Raw genomic sequence first — 26,601 nt, forward strand, 5'->3', positions numbered from 1 at the left:
TTCTGTTGGTATGATTGGCTGGCTTATCGGGGGTGCCATGTATCTGACATGGACGATCGAGAATGTGGTCTAAGCTGGATGAGCCCGGATTGTTCCTTTTGAACGGCTTCTTCCGCAGGCCGGACATGGAGCCACTGAATCCGGCGTTGACCGTCGTGTCGTCGGTATTATCACCGTTGCTTCGACGCTTGTGCCTGTTGTGTCGGGGCTTGCCATTGCTATTTCTGGCTTCAGAAGTGCCAAGTTCGCTTGCATTGTTATTGCTACGGGCTAGCCAGCTATCTTCGCCCGCACAAAAGCGGGTCATAAGCGCCGTGAGGGCTGCCATGGACTTCGGCTTTTCTTGGCCGAGGTGTCGGGCGAGCCATTCGTCGCGGATGCTATGTTTAAAGGACACTAGGGCTTCGGCATCTAGACAGTCGACGATCTGGTTCTTTTTAGTTAAGAACCTAGTCCAGAATTTCCTAGCTGACTCTCCGGGCTGTTGAACTATGTGACTTAAGTCATCAGCATCCGAAGGTCGGACATATGTACCTTGGAAGTTGTCGAGGAAGGCGTCTTCCAGGTCCTCCCAGCTGCCAATGGAGTTTTCGGGCAGACTATTCAACCAGTGCCGAGCTGGTCCCTTGAGTTTTAGTGGGAGGTAATTGATGGCATGAAGATCATCACTGCGGGCCATATGAATGTGGAGAAGAAAATCCTTGATCCATACCGCGGGGTCTGTTGTCCCATCATATGATTCGATGTTCACGGGTTTAAACCCTTCTGGGAATTCATGTTCCATTACTTCATCGGTGAAGCAAAGGGGGTGTGCGGCGCCTCTGTATCGCGCCAAGTCGCGATGTAGCTCGGATGGAGTTCGTCTGCGGTTTTCGGCTCGGGCGTGGTTATGTTTGTCACGTCCGGCTAGATGGCCATCAGCGCACGCCCCCGCGATCCGTAGATCGATCTTGTCTGACATGCTCTACTGTCCAGGTCCTGCCGCAGGTCATATGTATAACCCCGAGCAGTTAAGTCTCTGCCTTTACGGTGAGGTATTATGGGCTAGTGTTCGGCTTGAGTCGCCGCTTTGTCCCGGCCACGTGGTGGGCGGTCAGCCGCATTACGCGCTAATGGTACGGGCTCCAGCGCCTCGTCATCAAATTGAGGTAACAATTTGCGCTTCGGGTAACTTTTGGTCGGGCGCTCGAGGCCATATTCCTCGGCTGCCGGGACATTGGTCCATCTGTCATTGAGCAGATCTTGATCAGCTTGAAGCTGCTGCTGCTTCTTCTTCAGGCTCCTTGCAGTGGCAATTAGCCGGCGCTTAAAGCGCTCCTGCTCGAGAGGTTCCTCAGGCACGATAAAGTCTTCGTCACCAAGTCTCACCTCATCCTCGGAGAGTGGGAGATAATTACTGTCCTCCGAGTCTTCGTTTGCCGCCTGTTCCTCAGGGCTGACCTGCCCATCTTCCCGATCGTCCTGTTCGGCAGTTGGTTCGTCGGGGTCTTCTCTGTCTTCGGCACCGTCCGAAGTGTTATTGTCTCCTGTGCCGGTATTGCTGTCTTTTCTACGGCGTGATTTAGAGCGGCGCCACTGACGCCGGTGCTTTGGCTATATCTCAGGAGGTTTATCCTCGACTGGGTCTTCTTTGTGATCGTTGTTATCATCTTTGGGTGTATCCACCATGTACATGTCATATGAAGAGGTGGCAGTCCAGCATCCAGTAAATGGCGGGTTTTGGGCCTGCTCATCTCCGGCATCGTCGTCCATACCGTCGATGTCTACGTAGCCGTAATCGAGCATGTCGGTTAAGTCCTCGACAGTGGCACTGAAGTGGGTGGTGGGTGGGGCATAAAATTCCCTGCTCTCAGCCCCTAGTTCGAGCTGGGCCTAGTTCGGACGTTGCTCCACTGTAATGACAAGGGGTCACATTAAGTCCAGAGCCTCGCTTAAAGGCGAGGTTTGTCCAGAGAGAAAAGAGTTCGCGAAGTACGGCGGGAGGAAGACTCCTCGGCCGAACTCACACGGTGCTGACTCCGAGGGTTCGGAGCCAGTGTCCGAAGAAGGGTCTGGCTTGGTGATGGTTGACAGCGATGCTGCTTCATCCAGCTCTCCCATACTGGGTTCAGTGGCCGCAGACAGTCCGGCGGGCTCAAGAAGCCCGTCTTCAGGCATGGCGACGCGCTCCGGATCTAAGGCCAGAGCGGAAGTTGGGGTCGCAAATCCTTGGAAGATCAAGTCTCCTCGAACGTCAGCGACATAGTCCAGGTTTCCAAAACTAATCAGGTGACCTGGGGCGCAGCTATCGATCTGCTCTAGATGGCCGAACAAGTTGGCCCGCAGTGCGAAACCGCCGAACAGGAAGATCTGGCCGGGGAGGAAAACTTCCCCCAGGACAGCATTGTTGTAAATGATTGATGGAGCCATCGAACCTCTTTGAGGACGACGCAGCGGAACTCTCAATGAAAGCACCAATGTCGGTGTCAAAACCGGCAGATCTCGGGTAGGGGGTCCCGAACTATGCGTCTAAGGTCGATGGTAACAGGAGACAGGGGACACGATGTTTGCCTAGGTTCGGGCCCTCTCTATGGTGGTAATACCCTACTTCCTGCTTGATTGATCTTCATGAATATGAGTATTACAAGAGTTGATCTACCACGAGATCGTAATGGCTAAAACCCTAGAAGTCTAGCCTGTATGATGGTGATTGCCTCTATGGACTAAACCCTCCGATTTATATAGACATCGGAGGGGACTAGGGTTGTACAAAGTTGGTTACAGAGAAAGGAATCTTCATATCCAAACGCCAAGCTTGCCATCCACGCCAAGGAGAGTCCCATCCGGACACGGGGGAGAGTCTTCGGTCTTGTATCTTCATAGCCCATCAGTCCGGCCCATGTCCAATAGGCCGGACGCCCGAGGACCCTCTAATCCAGGACTCCCTCATCGCCCACAACTCTTTGTGTTCTACTCGTGCATATAACATCTACGCACAGACCTGGCTCGGATGCCACTGTTGGGGAACACAGTAATTTCCAAAATTTTCCTACGCACACGCAAGATCTATCATGGTGATGCATAGCAACGAGAGGGGAGAGTGTAGTCCACGTACCCTCGTAGACCGTAAGCGGAAGCGTTATGACAACGCGGTTGATGTAGTCGTACGTCTTCACGATCCGACCGATCGTAGCACCGAAAGTACGGCACCTCCACGATCTGCACACGTTCGGCTCGGTGACGTCCCACGAACTCTCGATCCAGCTGAGTGTCGTGGGAGAGCTTCGTCAGCACGACGGCGTGATGACGGTGATGATGAAGTTACCGACGTAGGGCTTCGCCTTAGCAATACAACGATATGACCGAGGTGGAATCTATGGAGGGGGGCACCGCGCACGGCTAAGACAACTGTCAACTTGTGTGTCTATGGGGTGCCCCCTCCCCCATATATAAAGGAGTGAAGGAGGGGGAGGGCCGGCCCTCTATGGCGTGCCCAAGGGGAGTCCTACTCCCACCGGGAGTAGGATTCCCCCCCCCCCTTCCCTAGTTGGATTAGGAGAGGAAGGGGAGAGAGGGGGGAGGAAAGGGGGGCCGGCCCCCCACCCAATTCGGATTGGGCTTGAGGGGGGCGCGCCCCCTCCTAGGCTCCCTTCTCCTCTCTCCCACTATGGCCCAATAAGGCCCATATACTTCCCGGGGGGTTCCAATAACCTCCCGGTACTCCGGGAAATGCCCGAACTCACCCGGAACCATCCCGATGTCCAAATATAGTCATCCAATATATCGATCTTTACGTCTCGACCATTTCGAGACTCCTCGTCATGTCCATGGTCATATCCAGGACTCCGAACAACCTTCGTTACATCAAAATACATAAACTCATAATACTGATCGTCACCGAACGTTAAGCGTGCGGACCCTACGGGTTCAAGAACTATGTAGACATGACCGAGACTCATCTCCGGTCAATAACCAATAGCTGAACCTGGATGCTCATATTGGTTCCTACATATTCTACGAAGATCTTTATCGGTCAAACCGCACAACAACATACGTAGTTCCCTTTGTCATCGGTATGTTACTTGCCCGAGATTCGATCGTCGGTATATCAATACCTAGTTCAATCTCGTTACCGGCAAGTCTCTTTAGTCGTTCCATAATGCATCATCCCGTAACTAACTCATTAGTCACAATGCTTGCAAGGCTTATAGTGATGTGCATTATCGAGAGGACCACCCAGAGATACCTCTCCGATACTCGGAGTGACAAATCCTAATTTTGATCTATGCCAACTCAACAAACACCATCAGAGACACCTGTAGAGCATCTTTATAATCACCAGTTACGTTGTGACGTTTGATAGCACACTAAGTGTTCCTCCGGTATTCGGTAGTTGCATAATCTCATAGTCATAGGAACATGTATAAGTTATGAAGAAAGCAATAGCAACAAACTAAACGATCATCGTGCTAAGCTAACGGATGGGTCAAGTCAATCACATCATTCTCTAATGATGTGATCCCATTTATCAGATGACAACTCTTTGTTCATGGCTAGGAAACTTAACCATCTTTGATTAACGAGCTAGTCAAGTAGAGGCATACTAGTGACACTGTTTGTCTATGTATTCACACATGTACTAAGTTTTCGGTTAATACAATTCTAACATGAATAATAAACATTTATCATGATATAAGGAAATATAAATAACAACTTTATTATTGCCTCTAGGGCATATTTCCTTCACGATCCGCCCAGGACATCCGCGTCGCCCCCCACACCAGCCCCCCCTCCTCGAGCCAGCATCCAGAGAGCACACCGCCGCGGGAACTACCAAATCCGCGCCGCCGACAGACCCCCACCTCCAGACCCGGTTGGATCCGCAGTTAGGCCGACCGCGCGCCACCTCCCGAGTCAGGAGCTTCGTAGTCGTTGCGCCACGCTCGGGAAGCAGAGCATCGGCGTGCAGCCAGCAGCTGGACGCGCCACCGCATCACGCCCCCGCCACCGCGCGCTGGGCCCCGCGGCCGCCCAGCACCGCACCAGAGATCGTCGCCCTGCACCGACCTTCCACGGGCAGAGGAGGAAGGGCCCGCCGCCGCCACGCCATCCGGGGTTTGCCTGTCAGCGCCTGCCGGCGGCAACGGGGAGGAGGATAGGGAGGCGGGGCCAAGGGCCTGGCGGCTAGCCCCCCCCCCCCCCCGACGCGCGCGGGAGGGGGGAGGGGGGCTAGGATCTAGATAGAACATGCCAAAATAATACTCCCTCCGTTTCTAAATATAAGTCTTTTTACATAGTTCAATATGGACTACATACGGAGCAAAATGAGTGAATTTATCCTCTAAACTATGTATCTATACATCCGTCTATAGTCCATATTGAAATCTCTACGAAAGACTTAATATTAGGAACGGGGGGAGTAGGTGTTTAATGGACTCGACACGACCAAAGAAAACACACGTCTCGCTACCTTTGCCAATTCCGGCGTGTAAGTTATACCATACCTGATTCATCGTTGATGTTCACAGGTAGCTTACTACTTGAAGAAAAACACTGTGTTCTAGATGCGCCAAAATTATTTTGTTAATGTAGTACCATCACACCCACTCCGGTGCTTGTGAAAGATCACACATACAATATGGCAAAAAAGATTTTTAAAGACCCCCTCCTCTCGCGACCCCCGCGTCGCCTCCCCCGGCGGCGGCGGGGAAACCCTAGCCGCACCACCGCGGCCCCCTCCCCACGTCGTCCCACCTCCTCACCGCCTTAGGCAGCCGTTGGGCAAGCCCTGGGCGCCAAGGATCTGGAGCGGCGGGGGGGCCTCGGTTGCCCTGCTTCTGCGTGGATCTGGAGCGGCGGCTCCATTGGCAAGGCACGACCGGCTAGCAGCCGTGCGGGCGATGGATCTGGTGTCCCACCCGCGCGGGCGGCAGGATCCGGCGATCGGTGCGCGCGATCTGGCGCCTCTCCTCCTCCCCTGTTCGACGTGCGAGCCAGCCTGGTCGGGCCCCGCTTCCTCTTGGTCGTCGGTTCTATACAAGAGGCGCTGCTGGTGGCGGGGATCTAGTTCGGGCGAAATCCCTGACCGGCCGCGCCGACGGCTGAGGGCGCCGTTCCCCTCCTTGGAGGTGTCGGTATGGACTGATCTCCTCACTTCACCTTCCCCTAGGTCTCCCGGGCGAAAGCCCTAACTTTGTTGGGTGGCGGCGGCGCTCACGGCACCGTTCCCTTCTTGAAGGCGCCGCTTTGGGAACCTTAGGGTTGGGTGGCGCTTGTGGGTGGTGGGCGACGGCGGTCGTCGGCTGGCGTCGTGGTGGCATCAATGGCGGAGGACCTGCCAAGGCTCGCGTAGGTGAAGGTCGTCGTTTGGCGTCGTGATGGCGTCGATGACGAAGGACCTGCCAAGTTTGTCACCTCAATCTGCTCTGAAGATGGACCAATGGAAGACGGCGACGACGACACGTGTGAGTGCGTCGGACTGGTTTGAGCCCCAGACCTGGCAGATGGTTCGGTGAAAGGTCTGGGTATGTGGCCTAGCTTGCACCCTTCATCATTTGGACAGGAGTAGCGGCAGATGTTGCCAAGATGACGGATTCAGGCATATTGTTCTACTTTGTAAGGTCCTCGAGAATAATTAATAAAATGACCGCATGCATCTCCCAGAGGCCGGGGGTCATCCTCATTTTCAAAAAAAATGGCAAAAAGGTAGTTTACACATATGTACGTCCGAGACATAAGAGGAAGTCAGTACTGGTCGTCTAGCTTCCACACCTCATGGAGGAGCCTGTACCTCGCCGTGTTTGAGCCGCTGACCTGCTTCAGCTTGGCAAGCGGATTCGTTGGCACCTTGGAGATGAAGCTCAATGGCGAGCTCAGCTCATCGAGCTCGTCATCACTCGTGTTAGACTTGCGGAGGACTGCCAATCCGCTCTTCCTAGGATCACAAATGATGCTTAGGATTGTGCCAGATGCAGGGTAAGAGTACAAGATGGGTGAAGCACTGCATGGTATCGCCCGTATGCCCTTGTCACTGCTCTCCAGATGATCCTGCCAACACAAAAGATTGTTTGCTTATTTTAAATGGCCCAGTACTCTAAATGGAGATGATGATGACAGTTTGTTGATTTTTAGTTTGTTATAAATATGCTTCCAATGCTGGTAATTACCAACCTAGTTGTAGTTCCTCCTGAAACTAGTAACCTATAATCTGAAGCTACATCCTTAAACAAAACATATTTACATTGTCCGAAATAACTACAGTTCACAAATTATTTCCCAATCCCTTTAAAAGAATATTAATTTGCAAGGAGTTCATTTTCATAGTTAGCTTCAGCTAAATGGATAAATTGTTTGGGACTCTGGGGGCTCTGGCTTTCTGTGGTACATCGTAACAAAACTCTGCTCGATGTCAGTATTTTAAAAGTACACATGTTGTATGAAAGGACCCCCCCCCCCCCCCCCCCCCCCCCAAATCTAAAAAGTCAGGCTCTGGCCTTCAGTTGCTTAGTTTGCTTATCCCACACAAAATAGGAGCTTGATGGATTTATAGTCATGTAATTTATATGATTTCTTCAGCTTTGTGAGATTGCAGGCAATCAACGCAAGTTATGGTTTAACCTTTTGAGTAACTAGGCTTATTAGCAACATATGTCCTAAATTCTCATTGCATCAAAAGATCCAACAAACTAACCTCCAATTCTAGAGCCTGAAGCAAGGAATCTTGAATTGGGTCTGGGCAAAATTCATCTGGTACAAAGCCAACAAGTATGTTCCTGACAATCGATGAACTAAAGGTGGGACAAATCTGTGAAAATATAGAAGATAGCATTATAATAAAATAACTTCAAACTGACCAGACAACTAAATTGTTCATGTAGATAAATTATTATTAATTGATTTTTTTTAATAACAAATGAACTCATACCTCTTTCCTGGTACTGGTTTCCATGAGCACATCCTTAGGGATCATTAGGAGATCACTTAATGCATTTAGAAGATAGAAGGGTCTGTAGGTTTCAGCAATGCCATTTTCACCATCCCCATTCTCAACTTCTGGATAGTCGTCCATATCCATACCAAACAAGTCGGTAAGGCATCTGGACCAGCTCCCGATCTACCAACACCATAGCAGAAATAAGTTGATGCTCTCGAATCTTGATAGCAAGTAATAAATCATATAAACAAGAACTACTGATCTAGGTATGACCTCGATATGCCCATGATTGTACTTACAGCATTTTTCAGTTGGACCCCAGCACCGAAGCCAAACTTCCCAGATGGGATGGGAAGAACCTTGGGATCAGTTATTGGGTCAGAAATGGGATCTGTCGGTATCTCATCTTCCGACTCCCGCAAAATAGCATTGAACATTGCTATATCCAATCTAGCTATACACTGTTCCATCAACTACAAATAGCAATACTGTTTGGAATTAGTACAGGTACAAAAGATCTATGAAATCAGTATGTACTCATTATCGGTGCCTCTAGCTTTGATCAAGAATACAAGACGTTATAACAATTTGCCTCTGTTGGATTTTTACACAAAACGGCACCTAATGCGCTAATTATTCATAGGAACCCAAATCAGACAATTCAGGGCAATTCTGACAGATTCAAGATCGATTGATGATGCAACAAATATGATCCATTAATCAAGCACAAGCTCTAGCCTTAAAGGAGGACAAGAAAGACAACTAAACTCCAAGACCCCACAACAGCTCCCCCCTCCCCCTCCCCCCTCCACCTCCTCCGCCGCCCGCGCGCGGACGGCCGAGGGGACCCAACCCTCCGCCGCCGGTCCTCCTCCTTTCCGCTCTCCCCTCCGCCCCCGCCGGTGGTCGGTGCCGGGCTAAGCCCGCGCGTGTGACGGCGGCGGCAGAGGGATCGCCCTCTCACTCCGGGCTCGGGATGCGCGGGATCCCCGATCTCGAGGATGAGGCCCCGATCGATGGCGGCGGCGCCGATCTGGCCCACGGCGGCCTCCATCTGGAGCGCGGCGGCGTGGCGGCCGGCCGGTGACCCAGTGGCGGACGTGGCGGCAGGCTGGCTCTGCTCTGCCTGATTTGGGGCGGAGGGTCCTGGATCCGCGGCGGGGGGCCCTGGGTTGGCCTCCTCGTCCGAGCGCGATGGGGCGGGTGAGCTGCCGGGGATTGGATCGGGTGGCTGGTGATCCTCTGGCGGGTTGCTGTCATGGCGTCAGATCTGGACCCTTTCTCCTGCCGCCTCTCTCGTCGTCCCGGTGGTTTGCGGCTGCAGGCTCTAACGATGGTGAGCCCTGGTGGTGTACCTTGGGTCCGGGGGAAACCTTGGCCGGTCTGGCCGGCCCGGCGGCGGAGACGCCATGAGTGTCGCTTTCCTTCATGAAGGCACAACTGAGAGCCCAATCTACCCACCCCGATTTCCTGCCGAGTGAAAACCTTCAATCCTCTTCGGATTTGGCAGCAGCGGCGCTGTTCACGTCGTGACCTTCCTGGAGGTGTCGTCCGGGGCCTTGGGGCTCGGATGGGAGTACAGAGGATCTGCAGGTGGAGGGGATGGGACCAGTGGCTGTAGGTGGTGTTCGCGAAGGAGGAGCGGTGTTGCATCTGACACGTCGACAATGGCGGGTCTCAGCGGAAAGGAGCAGCAGGGTCTCGCTGTTGGGCGTGTGCTGATGGACGAGCGCAGGATGGTGGTGTTGTCTGGCGTCGTGGTGGCATCGATGGCAGCTAGACCGGGCAAGGTTGATGCGTCAGTACAACTCTGAAGATGATTGGTGGCAATTGGCGGCGGCGGCCTCTGTGTGTGCGCCGGACCGTTGTGTGCCCCAAACCGGCAAGTGGCTTGGTTGGGGCCTCATGTCTTAGATGTTAGGCTTGGCTGCGAGGTATGTTCGGTATTAGGCCCAGACTATCAGCATCCCTTCATCAACTGGATAGGAGTAGCAACAGATGTTGCCTAGACGGTGGCTTCATACTTACTGCTGTATTTCTTTGTAAGGTCTTTTGGGAATAATTAATAAAGTGGTTGCATGCATCGCCCAGATGCAGAGGCCGGGGGTCTTCCTCCTTTTCAAAAAAAGAAGACAACTAAGGCTCCATATCCTCATACCGAAGGCTCGTCTAGGGGGCACACTAATAGAACGGAAGAAAATACCGCTCCAGCAAAGTCAGAACAACCCATCATTAAGAGAACTAGAGCCAATGGTAAGGGAAATGAAGGCCCAAAATGCTATAAATGTGGTGAAGAGAGACACATCCAACGGTTGAACACTCCATGATGGTGAAGACGATGAGGAAGAATAAGATTTTGAAGACATAAAGGGACAAGAGGTTTGTCAAGAAGGGGAAGAGGTGGTATGTGTGATTCAGCATCTCTTATGTTCCACACCACAAGCTGATGACACACAACGGAAGAAAATATTTAAGAGCAAATGCACGGTGAATGGTAAGGTGTGAAAATTAGTCATTAATAGTTGTAGTTACGATTATCTTATCTCGTAGAACTTTGTGAACCATTTAAAGCTTGAAACTCATGATCATCCAAATCCCTACACTATTGGGTGGATCAACACGTGAGGATCACCAAACAATGCAACCTGACACTTTCTTTGGGCAAGCGTTATCACCCAAATGTGTAGTGTGTGTTAAGCTTCATGCACTAGCGAACGCAGCCAAAAGTCTGAACTGATGGAAAGGGCTAGACAATCCTCATATTGTAATGCCCCGGACACACCCGCCGGTTGACCGAGAAAATTCCCGTTAGATCGCTCGGTAGGGTTCATGACGAGATCGGAAGTACCGAGACGGAGTCTGCACACACAATTTACCCAGGTCCTGCTTCTTCTTATTCATGGTGAGGGGATACCTCGTGCAGAGGATTACAATGGTGTACCGGATGTCTTCCGAGAGTTGGATATGAGATTGCCCTCTGAATGAGGATCTAGGCCTCCCTTTATATAAACAGGAGAGGCCTAGGGCTTACATGAGGGGGTAGATGAGATTGGTTCGGCCGCCGCCCTCCATCTTGGGGAACACGCATATCGTCTTCGCCTCCCTAGGGCTCCTTGGTATCCCTTGGGCCTGGTGGACCCTATTGAAGGTTGAGGGCCCACCCTTGGGCCTGCCCTAGTTTATTATACACGCGTTTGACGAGGCTAGAAGGCGAGATGTCAAGGAACTGCCCTGGTCCATCAGCAACTAGCTCGAAAGAGCCGAACGTGAGGCAATGGCCTGGCGAGAGATCGCCGGTCTCTTTTGATTCTCCGTGTCGGGTTTGTTCTCCGATCAACGTCACCCGTGCCTGGCGCGTCAACTGACGGAGTAAATTCCCATCAGATCCCTCGGTAGGGTTCATGACGAGATCAAAAGTACCGGGACGAAGTCTGCACAATTTACCCAGGTTCGTGCCTCCAAAGAGTAATACCCTACATCCTGCTTCTTGTTATTCATGGTGAGGGGATACCTCGTGCATAGGATTACAATGGTGTACTGGATGTCTACCGAGAGTTGGATATGAGATTGCCCTCTGAGTGAGGACCTAGGCCTCCCTTTATATAGACAGGAGAGGCCTAGGGTTCACATGAGGGGGTAGATGAGATTGGTTCGGCCGCCACCCTCCATCTTGGGGAACACGTGTATCGTCTTCGCCTCCCTAGGGCTCCCTGGTATCCTTTGGGCATGGTGGGCCCTGTTCAAGGTTGAGGCCGGGCTCCCTTACGTCAGGTACCCCGGGTATGGGACCCCGTCATCGGTTACTGGCCGGTTACTCCTATCGGGATCTAGATTGGCCCCACAGATCAACACTAGTCTTTCTTGCTCACTTTGTCCTCACTCATGCGCACCTGGGACCAACTTCCCAGTCGGTCACACATCCTGAAATTGCTCCAAGCTGAGCACGCTTAACTTTGGAGTTCTTTCTGAATGGGCTCCCGGAAAAGAAGGAATTCCTTATTGATATGAGTAGCCTGTCATCCCTATTAAGCCAGGCTATCACATACAACCCCACTCAAAGGAACCGACGTCCTCGTCGGGCCATAGGAACGTTCCCTGTGGCACATACGTCTGTGTGTCCGATCCGGCACATGTGCCATGTCGTGTGCCACGACGTGCCACAAATGTCATGCACAACATGGTCGCGCATCTGACCCGCAAACATCCGTGTAACCGCAAGGGTCGGCTCTGATACCAACTTGTAGTGCCCCAGACACACCGGCCAGTTACTGGCCATTACTCCTGACGTGATCTAGACTGGCCCCACAGATCAACACTAGTCTTTCATGCGCACTTCTCACTTGTGCGCACCTGGGACCAGCTTCCCATTCAATCACCCATCCTGAAATTGCTCCAAGCTGAGCACGCTTAACTTTGGAGTTCTTTCTGAATGGGTTGCTGGAAAAGAAGGAATTCCTTATTGATATGAGTAGTCTATATCATCCGTATTAAGCCAGGCTATCACACATAGACACTTTAACTCCCCCTCTCACGTGTGATGCGAGAAGTCAACCCATGAATAGACTGAGACGTATGGCTCAAGAGGCCTATACGTGCACACAGAGGGGGGCAACATCAATTTTTGGATAAACCGCAAAAGCATGACATGAACTTAAAACCTTAGGCTCTGATACCATGTTGCTTCATGCACTAGCCAACGCAACCAAAAGTTCGAACTAATGGAAAGGGCTAGGCAATCCACATATACACTTCAACAGTGTGATGTGGTTGACAAGGATGCCAACCATATACTTCTTGGGAGACCTTGGCAATTTGATGTGGATACTACACACGAGGGCAAAGAAAATGCATACTCTTTCATTTGGAACAAGAGAAATATGATTGTTCTACCATACAAAGCTAATGGTAATACCTCAAAGAAGGATGGGAAAAGTATGTTAACCATCTCCCACACCTCTAATGAGTTTATGGAAGACTTGAAGGAGGCAAATTTGTGTGTTGCAATTGTTGTAAAAGGATAAGAGCACTCGGCTGTCGAAATTCCAGGAAATGTACATGGCTTATTAGCAGAATTTTAGAACATGCTTGAAGAGCCACAAGGCCTACCACCGATGAGAGCAATTTAACACAGAATTGACTTGATTCAGGGAGCAAGTCTTCCTAATCTTCCACACTATAGAATGGGCCCAAAAGAGCATGGTATATTGAAGAAGAAAGTGGAGGAATTGCCGCAAAAGGGGCACATTCGAGAAAGTATTAGCCCATATGTTGTACAAGCCCTGCTTACACCAAAGAAAGATGGATCTTGGCGCATTTGTGTGGGCAATAGAGCCATCAACAAGATCACTGTAAGGTACAAATTTCCTATTTTTCTGCATGGATGATATATTGGATCAGCTTAGTGAAGCAAGAGTGTTCACCAAGCTAGATTTAAGAAGCGGATATCACCAAATTTGCATCATGCCTGGGGATGAATGGAAAACAACCTTCAAGACAAAGTAAGGGTTTTTTTGAATGGATTTTCATGCTAGTTGGACTTTCAAATGCACTATTTACCTTTATGCACTTGATGAATCAGGTCCTTCGACCCATTTTATCTCACTTTGTTGTGGTTTATTTTAATGACATATTTTGTTCTATAGCAAGGACGAGGATGAACACTTTGCTCACATTCAGAATATGCTAGGAGTACTAAACAAAAATGAGCTCTACAACAACTTGAAGAAATGTGTTTTCCTGCAAAAACAAGTTCTATTCCTAGGATTTGTCATAAAATGTGACGGTATTCATGTTGATGATTCTAAGGTTGAATCAATCCGAGAATGGCCAGCTCCAAAGACCATTCCCAAGGTAAGAAGTTTTCGTGGCCTTTGCAACTTTGCGATTTGTGAATAATTTCAACACTATCAGGGCACCAATTACCGTGTGAAGGAAGGAAAGTTCCAATGGACAAAAGTGGCTGAAATTAGTACCAATGAGATCAAGCAAAAACTCTCACAAGCTCCTATTTTGGTGCTACCTGATTTTAACAAGACTTTTGAGTTGGAGTGTGATGCAAGTGAAGTAGGCATTGGGGTTGTTCTATCTCAAGAAAGAAAGCCAATTGCTTGATTTAGCGAGAAGTTAAGTAAAGCTAGGCAAAAATGAAGTACTTATCATCAAGAATTATATGCAGTTTCCGAGCTTTAAAAACTTGGGAAGTCTATTTGCTGCCTAAAGATTTCGTTTTTACACTAACCATCAATCCTTGAAGCATTTTAAAACCAAAAGCATGTTGATTGCATGCTAGAAAGATGTGCAGCATATGAGAGGTTTAACTATCTCATTGTGCATAAATTTGGAGTAACCAACTGAGTGGCCGATGCTTTGAGTTGTCGTGCATGTCTCTTGACTTCTTTCGACGCTTAACTTCCAGGCATGTATCAAATAAAGGAGTTGTATGGGGATGCTGGAGACTTTGGCCATGTTTGGGTAAAGCACATATAGGGCCAGCCATTAGGTGCCTCTTCAAGAATGATAGTTTGTACATCCCAAGAGGTTCTCTATGTGACATAAAGGAGTTGTTGCAGCATATTTGGTGCAAGATGGGTATCTCTTCATAAACGATGGTGACAAACTGATTAAAGAGCTCCATTCAAGTGATCTCAGTGGCCATGTTAGACGCGACAAGACTATCACTAACTTAGAAGCTTGTTACTTTTGGCCACAACTAAAGAGAGATGCCGAAAAGTTTGTTTAGCAGTGCCCCATATGTCAAACATGCAAAGGCCAGGTCCAGAACACAGGGATATCTCTATGAGCTTCGTCTTCGGTTTCGCAAGAATAAGGCGAGGGAGTGATGTTGTGTTTGTGGTCATGGAAAAATTCTCTAAAATGGCTCATTTTATTCCATGCCGCAAGAAAACATATGCCCATCATGTGGCAAACCTATTCTTTCCAGAAGTGGCCAGACTTCATGGAGTTCTAAGGTCCGTCGTCTGAGACCGTGATAGCAAGTTTCTTGCTCCATTTTATCTCACCTTGTGGAAGCAATTGAACATTGATTTAAATTTTCTAACACTGCCCATCCACAATAGATGGACACACGAAAGTGGTGAAGAAACTTTGGGTAATCTGATCCGTTGCATTTGTGAAGAAAGGAAGGGACAATGGCATTTGGCTTCACCGCTTGCCGAATTCTCCTGCAACAACTCCAAGCATAGATCCACATGGAGTCCTTTCTCCATTATCTACAGGAGAAAGGTCGCTCCAGTGCATGGTTTTCGGGTCACGCGACTAGTCGTGACTAGTCATCGACTAATCGATGAGTCGCAAAAAATGTCGACTTAACTTACTGTCAACTCGAGTCACTAGTCGCAACTGCAGGCTCGAATTTTTCCGAGTCGCTACCCCTGAGTAGTTTGGGTGTTTGCTGCCTAAAGATTACGTTTTTACACTGACCATCAATCCTTGAAGCATTTGAAAACCAAAAGCATGTTGATCGCATGCTAGAAAGATGTGCGGCATATGAGAGGTTTAACTATCTCATTGTGCATAAATTTGGAGTAACCAACTGAGTGGCCGATGCTTTGAGTTGTCGTGCATGTCTCTTGACTTCTTTTGAGGCTTAACTTCCATGCATGTATCAAATAAAGGAGTTGTATGAGGATGCCAGAGACATTGGCCATGTTTGGGTAAAGCACATATAGGGCCAGCCATTAGGTGCCTCTTCAAGAATGATAGTTTGTACATCCCAAGAGGTTCTCTATGTGACATAAAGGAGTTGTTGCAGCATATTTGGTGCAAGATGGTGACAAACTGATTAAAGAGCTCCATTCAAGTGATCTCAGTGGACATGTTAGAGGCGACGAGACTATCACTAACTTAGAAGCTTGTTACTTTTGGCCACAACTAAAGAGAGATGCCGAAAAGTTTGTTTAGCAATGCCCCATATGTCAAACATGCAAATGCCAGATCCAGAACACAGGGATATCTCTATGGGCTTCGAGGGAGTGATGTTGTGTTTGTGGTCATGGACAAATTCTCTAAAATGGCTCATTTCATTCCATGCCGCAAGAAAACAGATGCCATCATGTGGCAAACCTATTCTTTCCAGAAGTGGCCAGACTTCATGGAGTTCTAAGGTCCATCGTCTGAGACCGTGATAGCAAGTTTCTTGCTCCATTTTATCTCACCTTGTGGAAGCAATTGAACATTGATTTAAATTTTCTAACACTGCCCATCCACAAACAGATGGACAAACGAAAGTGGTGAAGAAACTTTCGGTAATCTACTAATCTGATCCGTTGCATTTCTGAAGAAAGGAAGGGACAATGGCATTTGGCTTCACCGCTTGCCGAATTCTCCTACAACAACTCCAAGCATAGATACACATGGAGTCCTTTCTCCATTATCTACAGGAGAAAGGTCGCTCCAGTGCATGGTTTTCGGGTCGCGCGACTAGTCGTGACTAGTCATCAACTAGTCGATGAGTCACAAAAAAATGTTGACTTAACTTAGTGTCGACTCGAGTCACTAGTCGCAACTGCAGGCTCGACTTTTTCCGAGTCGCAATTCCAGTTTTCTGGGCCCAATATTCCAGTTTGTTCCAAGAAAAGAGTAGTTTGGGTGTTGTGTGAATTAATTAGAACACAAGTTATGGTTCTATGAAAAAAGGTTCAAGTGGTAAAAGGTTAACGGTCCTAGTGAAGTTGTGGTTTTATTTAATTCAGTAATATAATAATTTAGTATGAAATGTAAAAATAAACAGCATAACTAGCAATTTTTGGAAAAGCAGTAAGTATCATCATAAGAATTTAAGGGTCAAATTATGTACATATACGTATTGGACAAGATCCAAAGTTTGAAGATAATAAACATGATGCTCACACAGTAGCTGGAGTCTGTTTACCGTGAGTTGTGGTGAAACTAAAAAATGCTAGTTTTTTATTTTATTCTCTGCTCTAAAAACTAACTATCTCATAACAAATGTCAGAAATTCTGATTCTAATTTATTATCCAATCTGATAATCACAAGTACCTTCCAAGGCAAGAAATATGCATTTATATATGTAAAGCAAGAAACATGAGCGAGTTATATCAATTATACAAAGCTCACCAACTTGGCCAACATAGGCAGGCACCCACACTCGTGTCCAGCTGCCCTTACAGGGCAAATCTTCTCTGATGCCTGTTTGAAAGCCTTCTTCCATATGTCTATTGACAAGGTTGCTTGTTGCTGATTGCCCACAACAGTAATCCTTCCGTAACATTTCTTTGCATTCAAACCAGTCTTTGATTTAGTACTGATATAAGCAGATTGCATATGTGGTGTAAATGCCTGCAAAGTAAGATTTTGTAGTGTACAAAATTTGAGAAATTCCTACAGACAAAAGTACATGCAATAAAGATTCAAACTAATAAGGAAACAAACCTGCCACCAAATGCACTCTACAATCCGTGAGAATATCCATGATTCAATCTTCTTTAGTGCAGCTATAAATGTATCAATATCTTCCCAGTTATCAAACTCAGGTGAAAGGAAATTCCCTTTCTTCCGATTAAGCGATTCCCACATCGATGCAGAATTTCTCCTCGGTGCAGTTTTTGAACTATAATCAGTAGCATTAATGTCATTTCCAATGTCCGATTGCTTAGAAGTTTCAGTAACAATTGCTCGCAGCACCACACAGTTTGACAACCAGAAACTCAGCCTGATCGGAAAAATTATGGAAGAATACAGATATCAAAATACATAAAATTACTGAAGTAATAGCGTAGTACTGCACTCTACATAATGCAAGAGAATAAAGCTGTGCAAGCAAAAGGTTATCAATTCATCTAATATTCCACCCCAAAAAGTAGCCATTCCTTGAAATATGATGACCTGAACATAAGAGGAAAAATCCTATGCACCTTGCGACATCATATCCACAAGCTTTTGCAACAAAAACCAGCCCAGAGGAAGCACTTCTTGCTGCACTTCCCATCTTTTCTCTCGGACAGTTTTTAAATGCATGAACAAAATGCCTAGAGAGCCTTCGTGCAGGTGTATGGACCTTGTTTGCCGAGCTACCATGTTCAGCAGCCACAGAATAAAGGCCTATCTCAGAAGCAGCGGCTTCTTGCAGCTCAGTTTCAAGCAACTCAACCTTACGTTCAAGTTCTCGAATTTTGTTGTCACTTCTATTATTCGAAATACGCACTGGTGCCTGGGCTTGCATTCCATTAACAGCACTGTTCTTAGTATCATGAGCGATCAAGATATCTTCTGAATCAACTTCCTTCACTTCTTCCTTCTGGGAATCAACTTTCTTACTTATGGTGCTTCCATTAATATCTGGAAGTCTCATACTGAACCTCATATTCTTAGCTCTATCACTAGTTAAAGTGCTGTAAGTTCTCTCGCCAAATTGTCTCTGGTTGGAGTCAGCCATACCATAAGCAAAAGACATTTTACGACCAGTTCTGAGAGCATTGTGTTGTGGAATAGATGGAGATTCTTCTCCCGGTAAATCTGTCCCTGGATGGATGGTTGTCTTTTGCATTTGAATTGGATGCTTTTCAACTTCTTCCCTCCGCACTTTTGTACTGGAAGATGGCACTTCACGCTGGGAATCTAATGATGAGCTGGTGCCTTCATTGCCAAATACCCTGGCATCCTTCCCCTGGAAAATTCAGACTACATTGAGATGGTGCAAATAAGCAGATTATATAGTTAATTGGAGAGAAAATGAACAGCAGAACTGAATTACACCACTACCATTCTTACTGAAAGTAGTAGGCAGATATGTGAATCTCGTGATGTGTTCACACGGTGCTTACTCAATGAAGTTAGTAAAGCAAGAGACAGAGTATGGAATGTACAATAAAACAATTCCAACAGCTATGGCTTGACTTGAGAGTAACAGTGTGTACAAAATCAAAGGAATGTCAAATAGAGACTAATACAGTACCCTCAAATCGTTATGGGGCATTTATTTTCGTAAAGGTTCAGGTTAGTTTGTACTAGTGCTCAAAATGTCGGTAGTATTACCCTACTCCTGCTTCTGTTATTGAGATTATCTTGGGTGGGGGGGGGGGGGGGGGGGTCACCAAAGGCGAAATGCTCTCCGGTGAGGTGTAACTACTATTACAACTTTCTTCCCCTCCTCATCTAGGGTTCCTGGCTTGCCTTATATAGGTGGTCGAGCCAGGCGTACAAGAGTCGGGTTGGGCCGGTCGGGGTGGGCTTGGCCTGGGCTGCCCATCCTTGCTTCTGGAGTGTGATAGCCTGGCTTAATAGGGATGATAGACTACTCATATCAATAAGGAATTCCTTCTTTTCCGGGAGCCCATTCGGAAAGAACTCCAAAGTTAAGCGTGTTCAGATTGGAGTAATTTCAGGATGGGTGACTGACAGGGAAGTTGCTCCCGGGTGCGCACAAGTGTGGACAAAGTGCGCATGAAGGACTAGTATTGATCTGTGGGGCCAGTCTAGATCTAGCCAGGAGTAACGACCGCCGGCGAGTGTGTCCGGGGCGTTACAAGTTGGTATTAGAGCCGACCCTCACGGTTACACGGATGTTTGCGGACAGGTGCGCGGTCATGTTGTGCATGACGTTTGTGACCCGTCGTGGGACACGACATGGCACATGTGCCGGACTGGATGCACAGACATATGTGCCAAGAGGGAATGTTCCTATGGCCCGATGAGGACGTCGGTTCCTTTGAGTGGGGGTGTATGTGATAGCCTGGCTTAATAGGGATGATAGACTACTCCTATCAATAAGGAGTTCCTTCTTTTCCGGGGGGGCATTCGGAAAGAACTCCAAAGTTAAGCGTGCTTAGCTTAGAGTAATTTCAGGATGGGTGACCGACCAGAAAGTTGCTCCTCGGTGCGCACTAGTGAGGACAAAGTGCGCAGGAAAGACTAGTATTGATCTGTGGGGCCAGGGGAGATGATGTGAGCTTGCGCGCATCCCCAAAAAAACGGCAGGAGGAATTGAGTCACCTCCCGCCGATTCCCTCACCCTATTTAGACCCCTTCGATTCACCGCCCGCACACCCGCCACCATCCCACCCCCCCTTTCGAGCTCTCCTTCACCTACGAGCAGGTAAGAGGTGCCGTCTTCTCCGATCGGCGGCAGCGATCCTTCGTCCTCCTCTTCTCCGAGTTGCTCCCTGCCTCCTCCCTGCTCCTCCGATGGTTGCAAGTTCAATCGCTCCCTACTCGTTAGACCTTATATCTCTAACCGTGGTAGGAGTAGATCTGTAGGTAGTATGGTAGACTTTGCAAGTGTTTCTTCATGATGTTGTCTGAGGATGTGGTAGATTAGATGCTAGTGGTGCCTTTTGGTAGCATGGTAGGTTTTGCTTCTCGGCACTGACGATGTTCATGCTGTTGTGGTAGATGTACATGTTTTCCATGTCAGTTTTAATGCTAGTATGGTAGACGTGGTAGTGTGTTGACCTTCATGATCAATCAGTGCTAGTTTGCTAGATGTGCTAGTGTTAAGCTTGATGATGAGTCCATGTGTAGTATGCATTGTCTTTGTTCAGTAGTGCTGATGCTAACCATTGTAGGACATGACCACCGAGGACCTTAGTCAGGCCATTGTTATGTTCGAGAACCATATCTTTCTCTCCTATGTTGAGGACTCCCAACCGATATCTCAGTTGATGCCTCCTGATTCAGATATTTTTTAGGGGCATGTGCGCCCATCTTTAATGTTGATGCCTACGACAACTACTAAGGCGGCCACTAAAGGCTGGAAAGGCACAGATGAGGGGATCAAATGAAGGGGGACATGATGAAATGCAGTCCTTCCTGTCCACCTTCGTCTTTAACAATATGTGTGAGACATCGCGAGTGGCTTGAGGACTAATAAGGGCTCAAGGAGATGCACCTGAACGTTGTTGCCAAGCAAAATTTTGAGTTTTGTGGCACATAGGTGACCTCAACACAGGTGTATAACCATCTTAGGAAGTGGAGAGCGGGATGATTCCAAGTGTCCAATCTTAGAGACCTTAGTGCGCACAGTGGGATCAGGACACCTTCACCACATCGCGGATAGCTAACCTACCACTTGTTTCACTTGATCAAGCATGCCAATCACAACTAACAATGTTGTCTTCCTTTCTTAGGATGCCCAAGGATGCTGAGTAGCTCAACAGGCCCACGCAGAACTACTCTCAGACGCGGATCATCTTCTCCTGGGGTCTGGGTACCGGCAAGCATGCCATGGGCTCTAGCGAGCCTCTTGGTTCGCCTATGTCTGAGTATCCAGATGCCCAGGAATTGTAGACCATCATCCTTGATGGCCCTGGGAAGGTTGCTGTTGGTGACCACGGTCTTGCTCATGAGAGGAAGAGGAAGAGGGGCCCCTTGATGGAGGAGGAGTTGAGCGTCTTTAGCATCATGATCAATGTAGTCAAGGAGGTGGCATCTGCCATTAGGGAGAGCAAGCACATCGACGTCCACCCTTCCCGCTACAGCGCTGTCATGGACATCATTTGGTTTCAGTGAGGCTCCGATGGTGACGCTTAGCCACCTCCTGGACAATAGGGCATAGGGTATTGGGTTTATTGGGATGGAAGCGTAACATAGGATCCTCTAGCTTAGGACTTGGCTGGGCAAGCACTACTACTAGTGCAAAGGTCTGGTGGTGATGGCATGCATGCATGATGATGATGATGTATATTTTGTGGTAGGGCTTGAAAATTGTTGATGGCCTACATATTTTCATGAGGTGATATATACACCCCTCATGGTGATGGTGAACTTGCGGTGGTAGGATTACACCCTCTTTTTATGTGGTGGTAGAATGACACCATAGTAGATAGGATGAACTTGTGATGGTTTTTGGTATATGAATCATGCATTTTTATGTTCTTTATGTTCCATGTGTGCTTCTCCACTTGTGTTACTTTTCCTGCTTGTTGAAATCTTGTTCTTCTGTCTTGGTAGATGAAGTGTTATGTGGTGTACTCATAGAGGGTTCCAGGAGTCTATGGTTCATGGCATTGCAGACATGCCATGAACAAGTGAACGGTTACAAAAACAGCTGCTACAAAGGGTTAAGAATAGGGAGGAGGCAGAGAATGATTACTCCAAGTCCGTCTTCAAAGAGAAGAGCAATCATGAAGTACGCAAGGGCGCAGATCAAATCGGGTTAAGTGGGCTGAAGAACTTGATAATCTTCATCCAATTCATCGTCATTGTGGTGTTGTTGTTATCTGTGATTGTACGTAACACTGGTTAGGGTGGTAGCTGGTAAGCTCACCACATTGGGGTGCAAGATCATGACATCGGGCCGAATGCGTGTAACCAAACACAGCCTGCTGCTGATGGATAAGTCTATGTACTAAGGTCTTTGTGGGGCTGCAGCACATGGTCCTTTGGCTGCAGCACATGGTCCTTGTGGCAGTTAGGATAGAATCCCTGACCATTAAGGACTGGCAGTTAGGATAGCATCTTAGACTAGCATCTTAGACTGGCATCTTAGCAGCATCTTAGACTAGCATCTTAGCATATGCTTGGCTGGCTAGCAGCCTATAAGTATGTATCCCCAACCCCTCAGGTTGGCATGGCATTTGTGTGAGAAATAAACCAACGAAAATTGTCCCAACTCTCCTAGTGTCATCCACAACTATGAAATGCTCAGGCTGAAAGGTCTAACAGCTGCATCAGCCCAGCCAAAAATCACGAACGTGGGCAACTAAACGCCTGCGGGAAAGTTGCTGCCCTAATGCAGGCAACCAAACATGGTGCCGAACATGGCCCAGAGCCTGTTTTTTACTCAGCCAGGCTCTACTGGGCCACAGATGCAAGGAGGCTAAAATTGGTGCAGGCAACCAAACATGCCCCTAAAGTTCACTACTTGCTGTTAAATTCAGTCTTTCAGTACAAATTCTAGTTCAGTTAGTTCAGAGCTTGACATGTCTAGGGAGATGGTACTCTGATTGTAATCATAATCGATCTGTTCTGCCAAAATTTAATATGGTAAAGGAAAGAAAGGAATGGCCGTAGAAGAAGGGAATTCAGAATCAGTTATCAGGGTTCAAGGTTAATTAAATGCCATACTGACTGGGGCAACGAGTGCCACAAATAACAATTTCCTACTCAAAAGGTCTACAAAATACCATTGGAAATCAACGAGTACCTCCTTTCCGGTTTATAAAGCTTGTGCGTATCCCTAGATCTATAATTTGACCAACATAAGATGAGTTGTATAGTCTAAAAATTATACCGTTAGAAAGCATACGACTTGAACTTTCTAATGATATATTTTTTGTGACATATAAGTGTTATGTTGGTCTATTTGTCAACCTAGAGATACACGCAAGCCTTATAAACCTCTTTAAATATCATAGGATGTGCAAGTAGTAAAAGGTACTGCAAAAAGCCTCTTTAAATATCAATTAAAACTTAATAAATGTAATGGAAAGTGGAAACAAGACGGTAGTAGTAAGCTCCCTATGCCCTACCCAAGTGTTTCTAGTTTATTACACGAGTCAGTCTACATCTAAATATGGATCTGTATTTGGTATTTACCTTCACAGAGTCCTGAGATCTATTACTACCTGTATGCACATTTCCATCTGAGTGGTACGGATATGGAGTTCCTTCCTCATCGTCATCGGTGAAGGAAGCAAACCCAGCATCCTCAGTGTAGTCCTCACTCATTGTTGCCGACATGAAGTCCTTTGGATCCTTATCAACTGATGCCTCTTTTGGTAATGCATCTCTCGAGGAAACGCTTGAGCTGTCCCCATCCAATGGCTGGATTCGAAGATAAACCATAGGATGTGCATTACTTTTAAAGCTCCTCTTCGAGTTGAGAGGCACCAGAACAGCAGTGTCCTCAAGAAACAGTGCATGTTCTGCCAAGTCTAGTGTTGCAGTTCCCAAATGTTGCCCCTTCAGCTTATCCCTCCTTGGTTCATATAAATTCAACTCAAGCAAGTTCTTTTGCCACTTTCCACTTTTCGATGAGCCCTCGTTCTGAAAAACAACCTGTATGCTTATGAACTCGTTAAATTCGATCTTCCCCGCTGTGGAACCTGAGCAGACTGAAGGTGCAACGGTGTTTGTCTTCCCTGAATTGCGCTCATCATTTTCCCAAAAAAGAACCGCAGAACGCAAAGACTTGAGGGATTCAGAAGGGGGCCATGGGCTTATCTCCTGGATGAAGATGTTGAAGTCTACATGGATGGCAGCATCCTTCTTTGTCTTAGTACGGAGGCCCAGCACCATTGCTCAAACACTAGAACCTGATGGAGCTTATGGATGGTATCTGAAGATGAAAACCTCTCATAAATACAACTGATGGCACCATAAATAAAAGACAAAGAATCTGTTATGCTGATGATGAATATATTCTCTGTGGAAAATCGACAAAAGATGCATGTGAAATTATATGCAATCAGTCAAAATTTATGAGAAATGACATTACAAGAAAAACTAGTTTGCAACACTGTATCACGGGAATAACACCAGGCGATCAAGATTTAGGTAAAAACTGTAGAAGCCACCCTAAAACGGCATTTTAAGCAAGATCTCTAAAACTGCACTTTTGCCAAGACCCCTAAAACAGAATACGTACTAATCAAACAAGACAACGATTGACGGAGGAAACAAAAACGGCGCAATATTAGACGACAGAAACACAATGCATTTCGCGTTCCAAATCACAATAATTTAACTATACTACAATAAAATCAGATAAAAGGAGGGGGAGGGGGGGGTGCTACCAGCACGGTGAGATCTGAGAAAGGATATGGCTTTGACCAAACTGTGGCAAGCACCCCATGTTCAAAGTTTCAACATTTAGCTGGTAACATAAAGAGACGGGTTCGCGAAAAACAAGTTGGACAAAGAAGCATCAAGGAACCGTATGGAGAAATGGGCGCCTTTTCAAGGTAGAAAAGACGGGAAATTTATCTACAGTAACACCTAGATCGAAGTATAAGCGCTCTAGAAGCAAAATAAACACAAGCTACAACCCCGCTACCAAATTACTCCTCGGTACGACAGCATTGAATGCATATTAAATTTCCCAAAAACAAGAATGCAAATTAAATGCTAAAATGTGTCAACACCAAGTTCGGTAAGAAAACTAGGTAATAGTAAGAAATCAAACAAATCAACCGAAGAGGTATATAGAGATAGAGCGCGCGCGCAAGCACCTGAATCTACCAGGGGGGATCCAAACGCAATACAAGGAGCCGAAAGCGATTGATGGAAAGAGAGAAAGAGGGATATATAGAGAAGAAAAGGGAGGAGCTGCTCACGTTGGAATGATTGGCTGCGTGATTGAGTTCGTGGGCACGCAGTAGTAGCTGTCGGTGGGTGGGGGAAGAAAAAGCACTCGCGACATAAGATGCCGGCCCTCCTGGAGTGGCTAAATTTCGTTTTTTTACCCTTTTCACGTACTTTAGCACGATCTGATCTTTTTTTTATATGGGAACTCTCGCCGCTTTATTTACTTATGAAATGAAACTCGGAATCTCATCTGATACAATGTCCAAAATGCATTCTGGCGGGGAAGAGAGCCATACTTGAGAAAGTTCATCTCCCATTCCCACCTTAGCTAACCTATCTGCGGCGGCATTTGCACTACGTCGCACCCACGAAACACGGAAAGAAGCGAAAGCACCTAGCATAGCTTTAACCTCTTCCACAATCGGTCCCAGGGTAGACAGATTCTTCTCCTCCTTCTTTAGCATCGCGACGGCTCGAACCGAGTCGCTCTCCAGATGAAGCTGTGTCGTTCCCACGCTTGTCGCCAGTTATACTGCCGCCTTGCATGCGAGTAACTCTGATGAGGACATCAATACAATTATTACACCCACAGGCCCTGCTGCTATACATACTGGACCAATTACTAGAGCTCGCGCACGCCAATTAAATTACCAGGTACTTTCGTTTCTTGCTAATGATTCTAATGTTCATGAGAATATGATGCTGCCTAAATTGGATACATTTGTTTTGCTTACAAATGAAGGGCCTAGCTTTGAGAAGGATGAACATTGGAGCAAGAACAAGCATGGAGATGATGGCATGCGCATGGGGAACAAGAACGGAGTTACAAGTGATGATTTCAGGACGTTGAAGCCACCATAATGCGTGCATGAAGCCTTGGACGAAATATACAAGAGGCTACTTCATAACTTTCGTCCAGAGGCTATTCTAGGTGCTGCGTCACCTTATTATTGGGCCAGGCCCATGTAATTTCGAAATACATATGTATAGGCTGTTTTTAGAGTCCGTATGTGTGGGGAAACAAGAGATAGGGTTGGTTTCGGACCCCTTCCTCAAGGGCCACGAAATTCCCCCCCTCTTCCTCCATATATACAGCCCTTAGGGCGTCGTTTAGACTTTGGGTCTTGTTTAGATTAAAAGTTCGCCATAGCTGCAACTTCGCGTACTTCGTTTGTGTTCAGCGACCAGACAAAGGCGTCACAGAACCCCACCTTGATCAATAAAGCTTTCATCTTATATTCGCAATATCCAGATTGCAATCTCAGTTTCTTGCCTGTTCTTCGTTTGCTCGCAGGAAACAGACCCTCGTGGTCAGGTTGATCGTGCTCCGGCGTGGTCGATAACCTCTCGGAGTTGGTTTAGCGATTGCTAAGGCGCGACGTCCTCGCACGTTCGTAGTCGGATCGTCAAAGTCGACTTCCATCAAAGCGATATTCATCATCTCATCGAAAGACGGGACACCTTT

General features: G+C 47.4%; 1 protein-coding gene across 5 annotated transcripts; it reads right to left on the reverse strand.

Moving 5' to 3' along the window:
- Positions 1-6,582: 6,582 nt before the first annotated feature.
- LOC109762256 (uncharacterized) lies at positions 6,583-25,393 on the reverse strand. Of its 5 annotated transcripts, none has more exons than XM_020321077.4 (9): positions 25,166-25,393; positions 23,427-24,168; positions 17,807-18,558; positions 17,325-17,604; positions 17,010-17,231; positions 8,212-8,385; positions 7,904-8,092; positions 7,670-7,783; positions 6,583-7,026 (listed from the first exon to the last, which is right to left on the reverse strand). In XM_020321077.4, the coding sequence occupies exons 2-9, from the start codon at positions 24,126-24,128 to the stop codon at positions 6,724-6,726; spliced, it is 2,736 nt and encodes a 911-aa protein (XP_020176666.1). In that variant the 5' UTR covers positions 24,129-24,168; positions 25,166-25,393; the 3' UTR covers positions 6,583-6,723. The 5 variants fall into 5 exon arrangements, with proteins under 5 accessions (XP_020176666.1, XP_073356197.1, XP_020176665.1 ...); XM_073500096.1 differs by having other exon boundaries at positions 23,427-24,197; positions 25,166-25,216; XM_020321076.4 differs by having other exon boundaries at positions 25,061-25,208.
- Between the last annotated feature and the right edge of the window lie 1,208 nt (positions 25,394-26,601).

The sequence above is a fragment of the Aegilops tauschii genome, chromosome 5 (assembly GCF_002575655.3).
Source record: "Aegilops tauschii subsp. strangulata cultivar AL8/78 chromosome 5, Aet v6.0, whole genome shotgun sequence".
NCBI classification, from domain to species: domain Eukaryota; kingdom Viridiplantae; phylum Streptophyta; class Magnoliopsida; order Poales; family Poaceae; genus Aegilops; species Aegilops tauschii.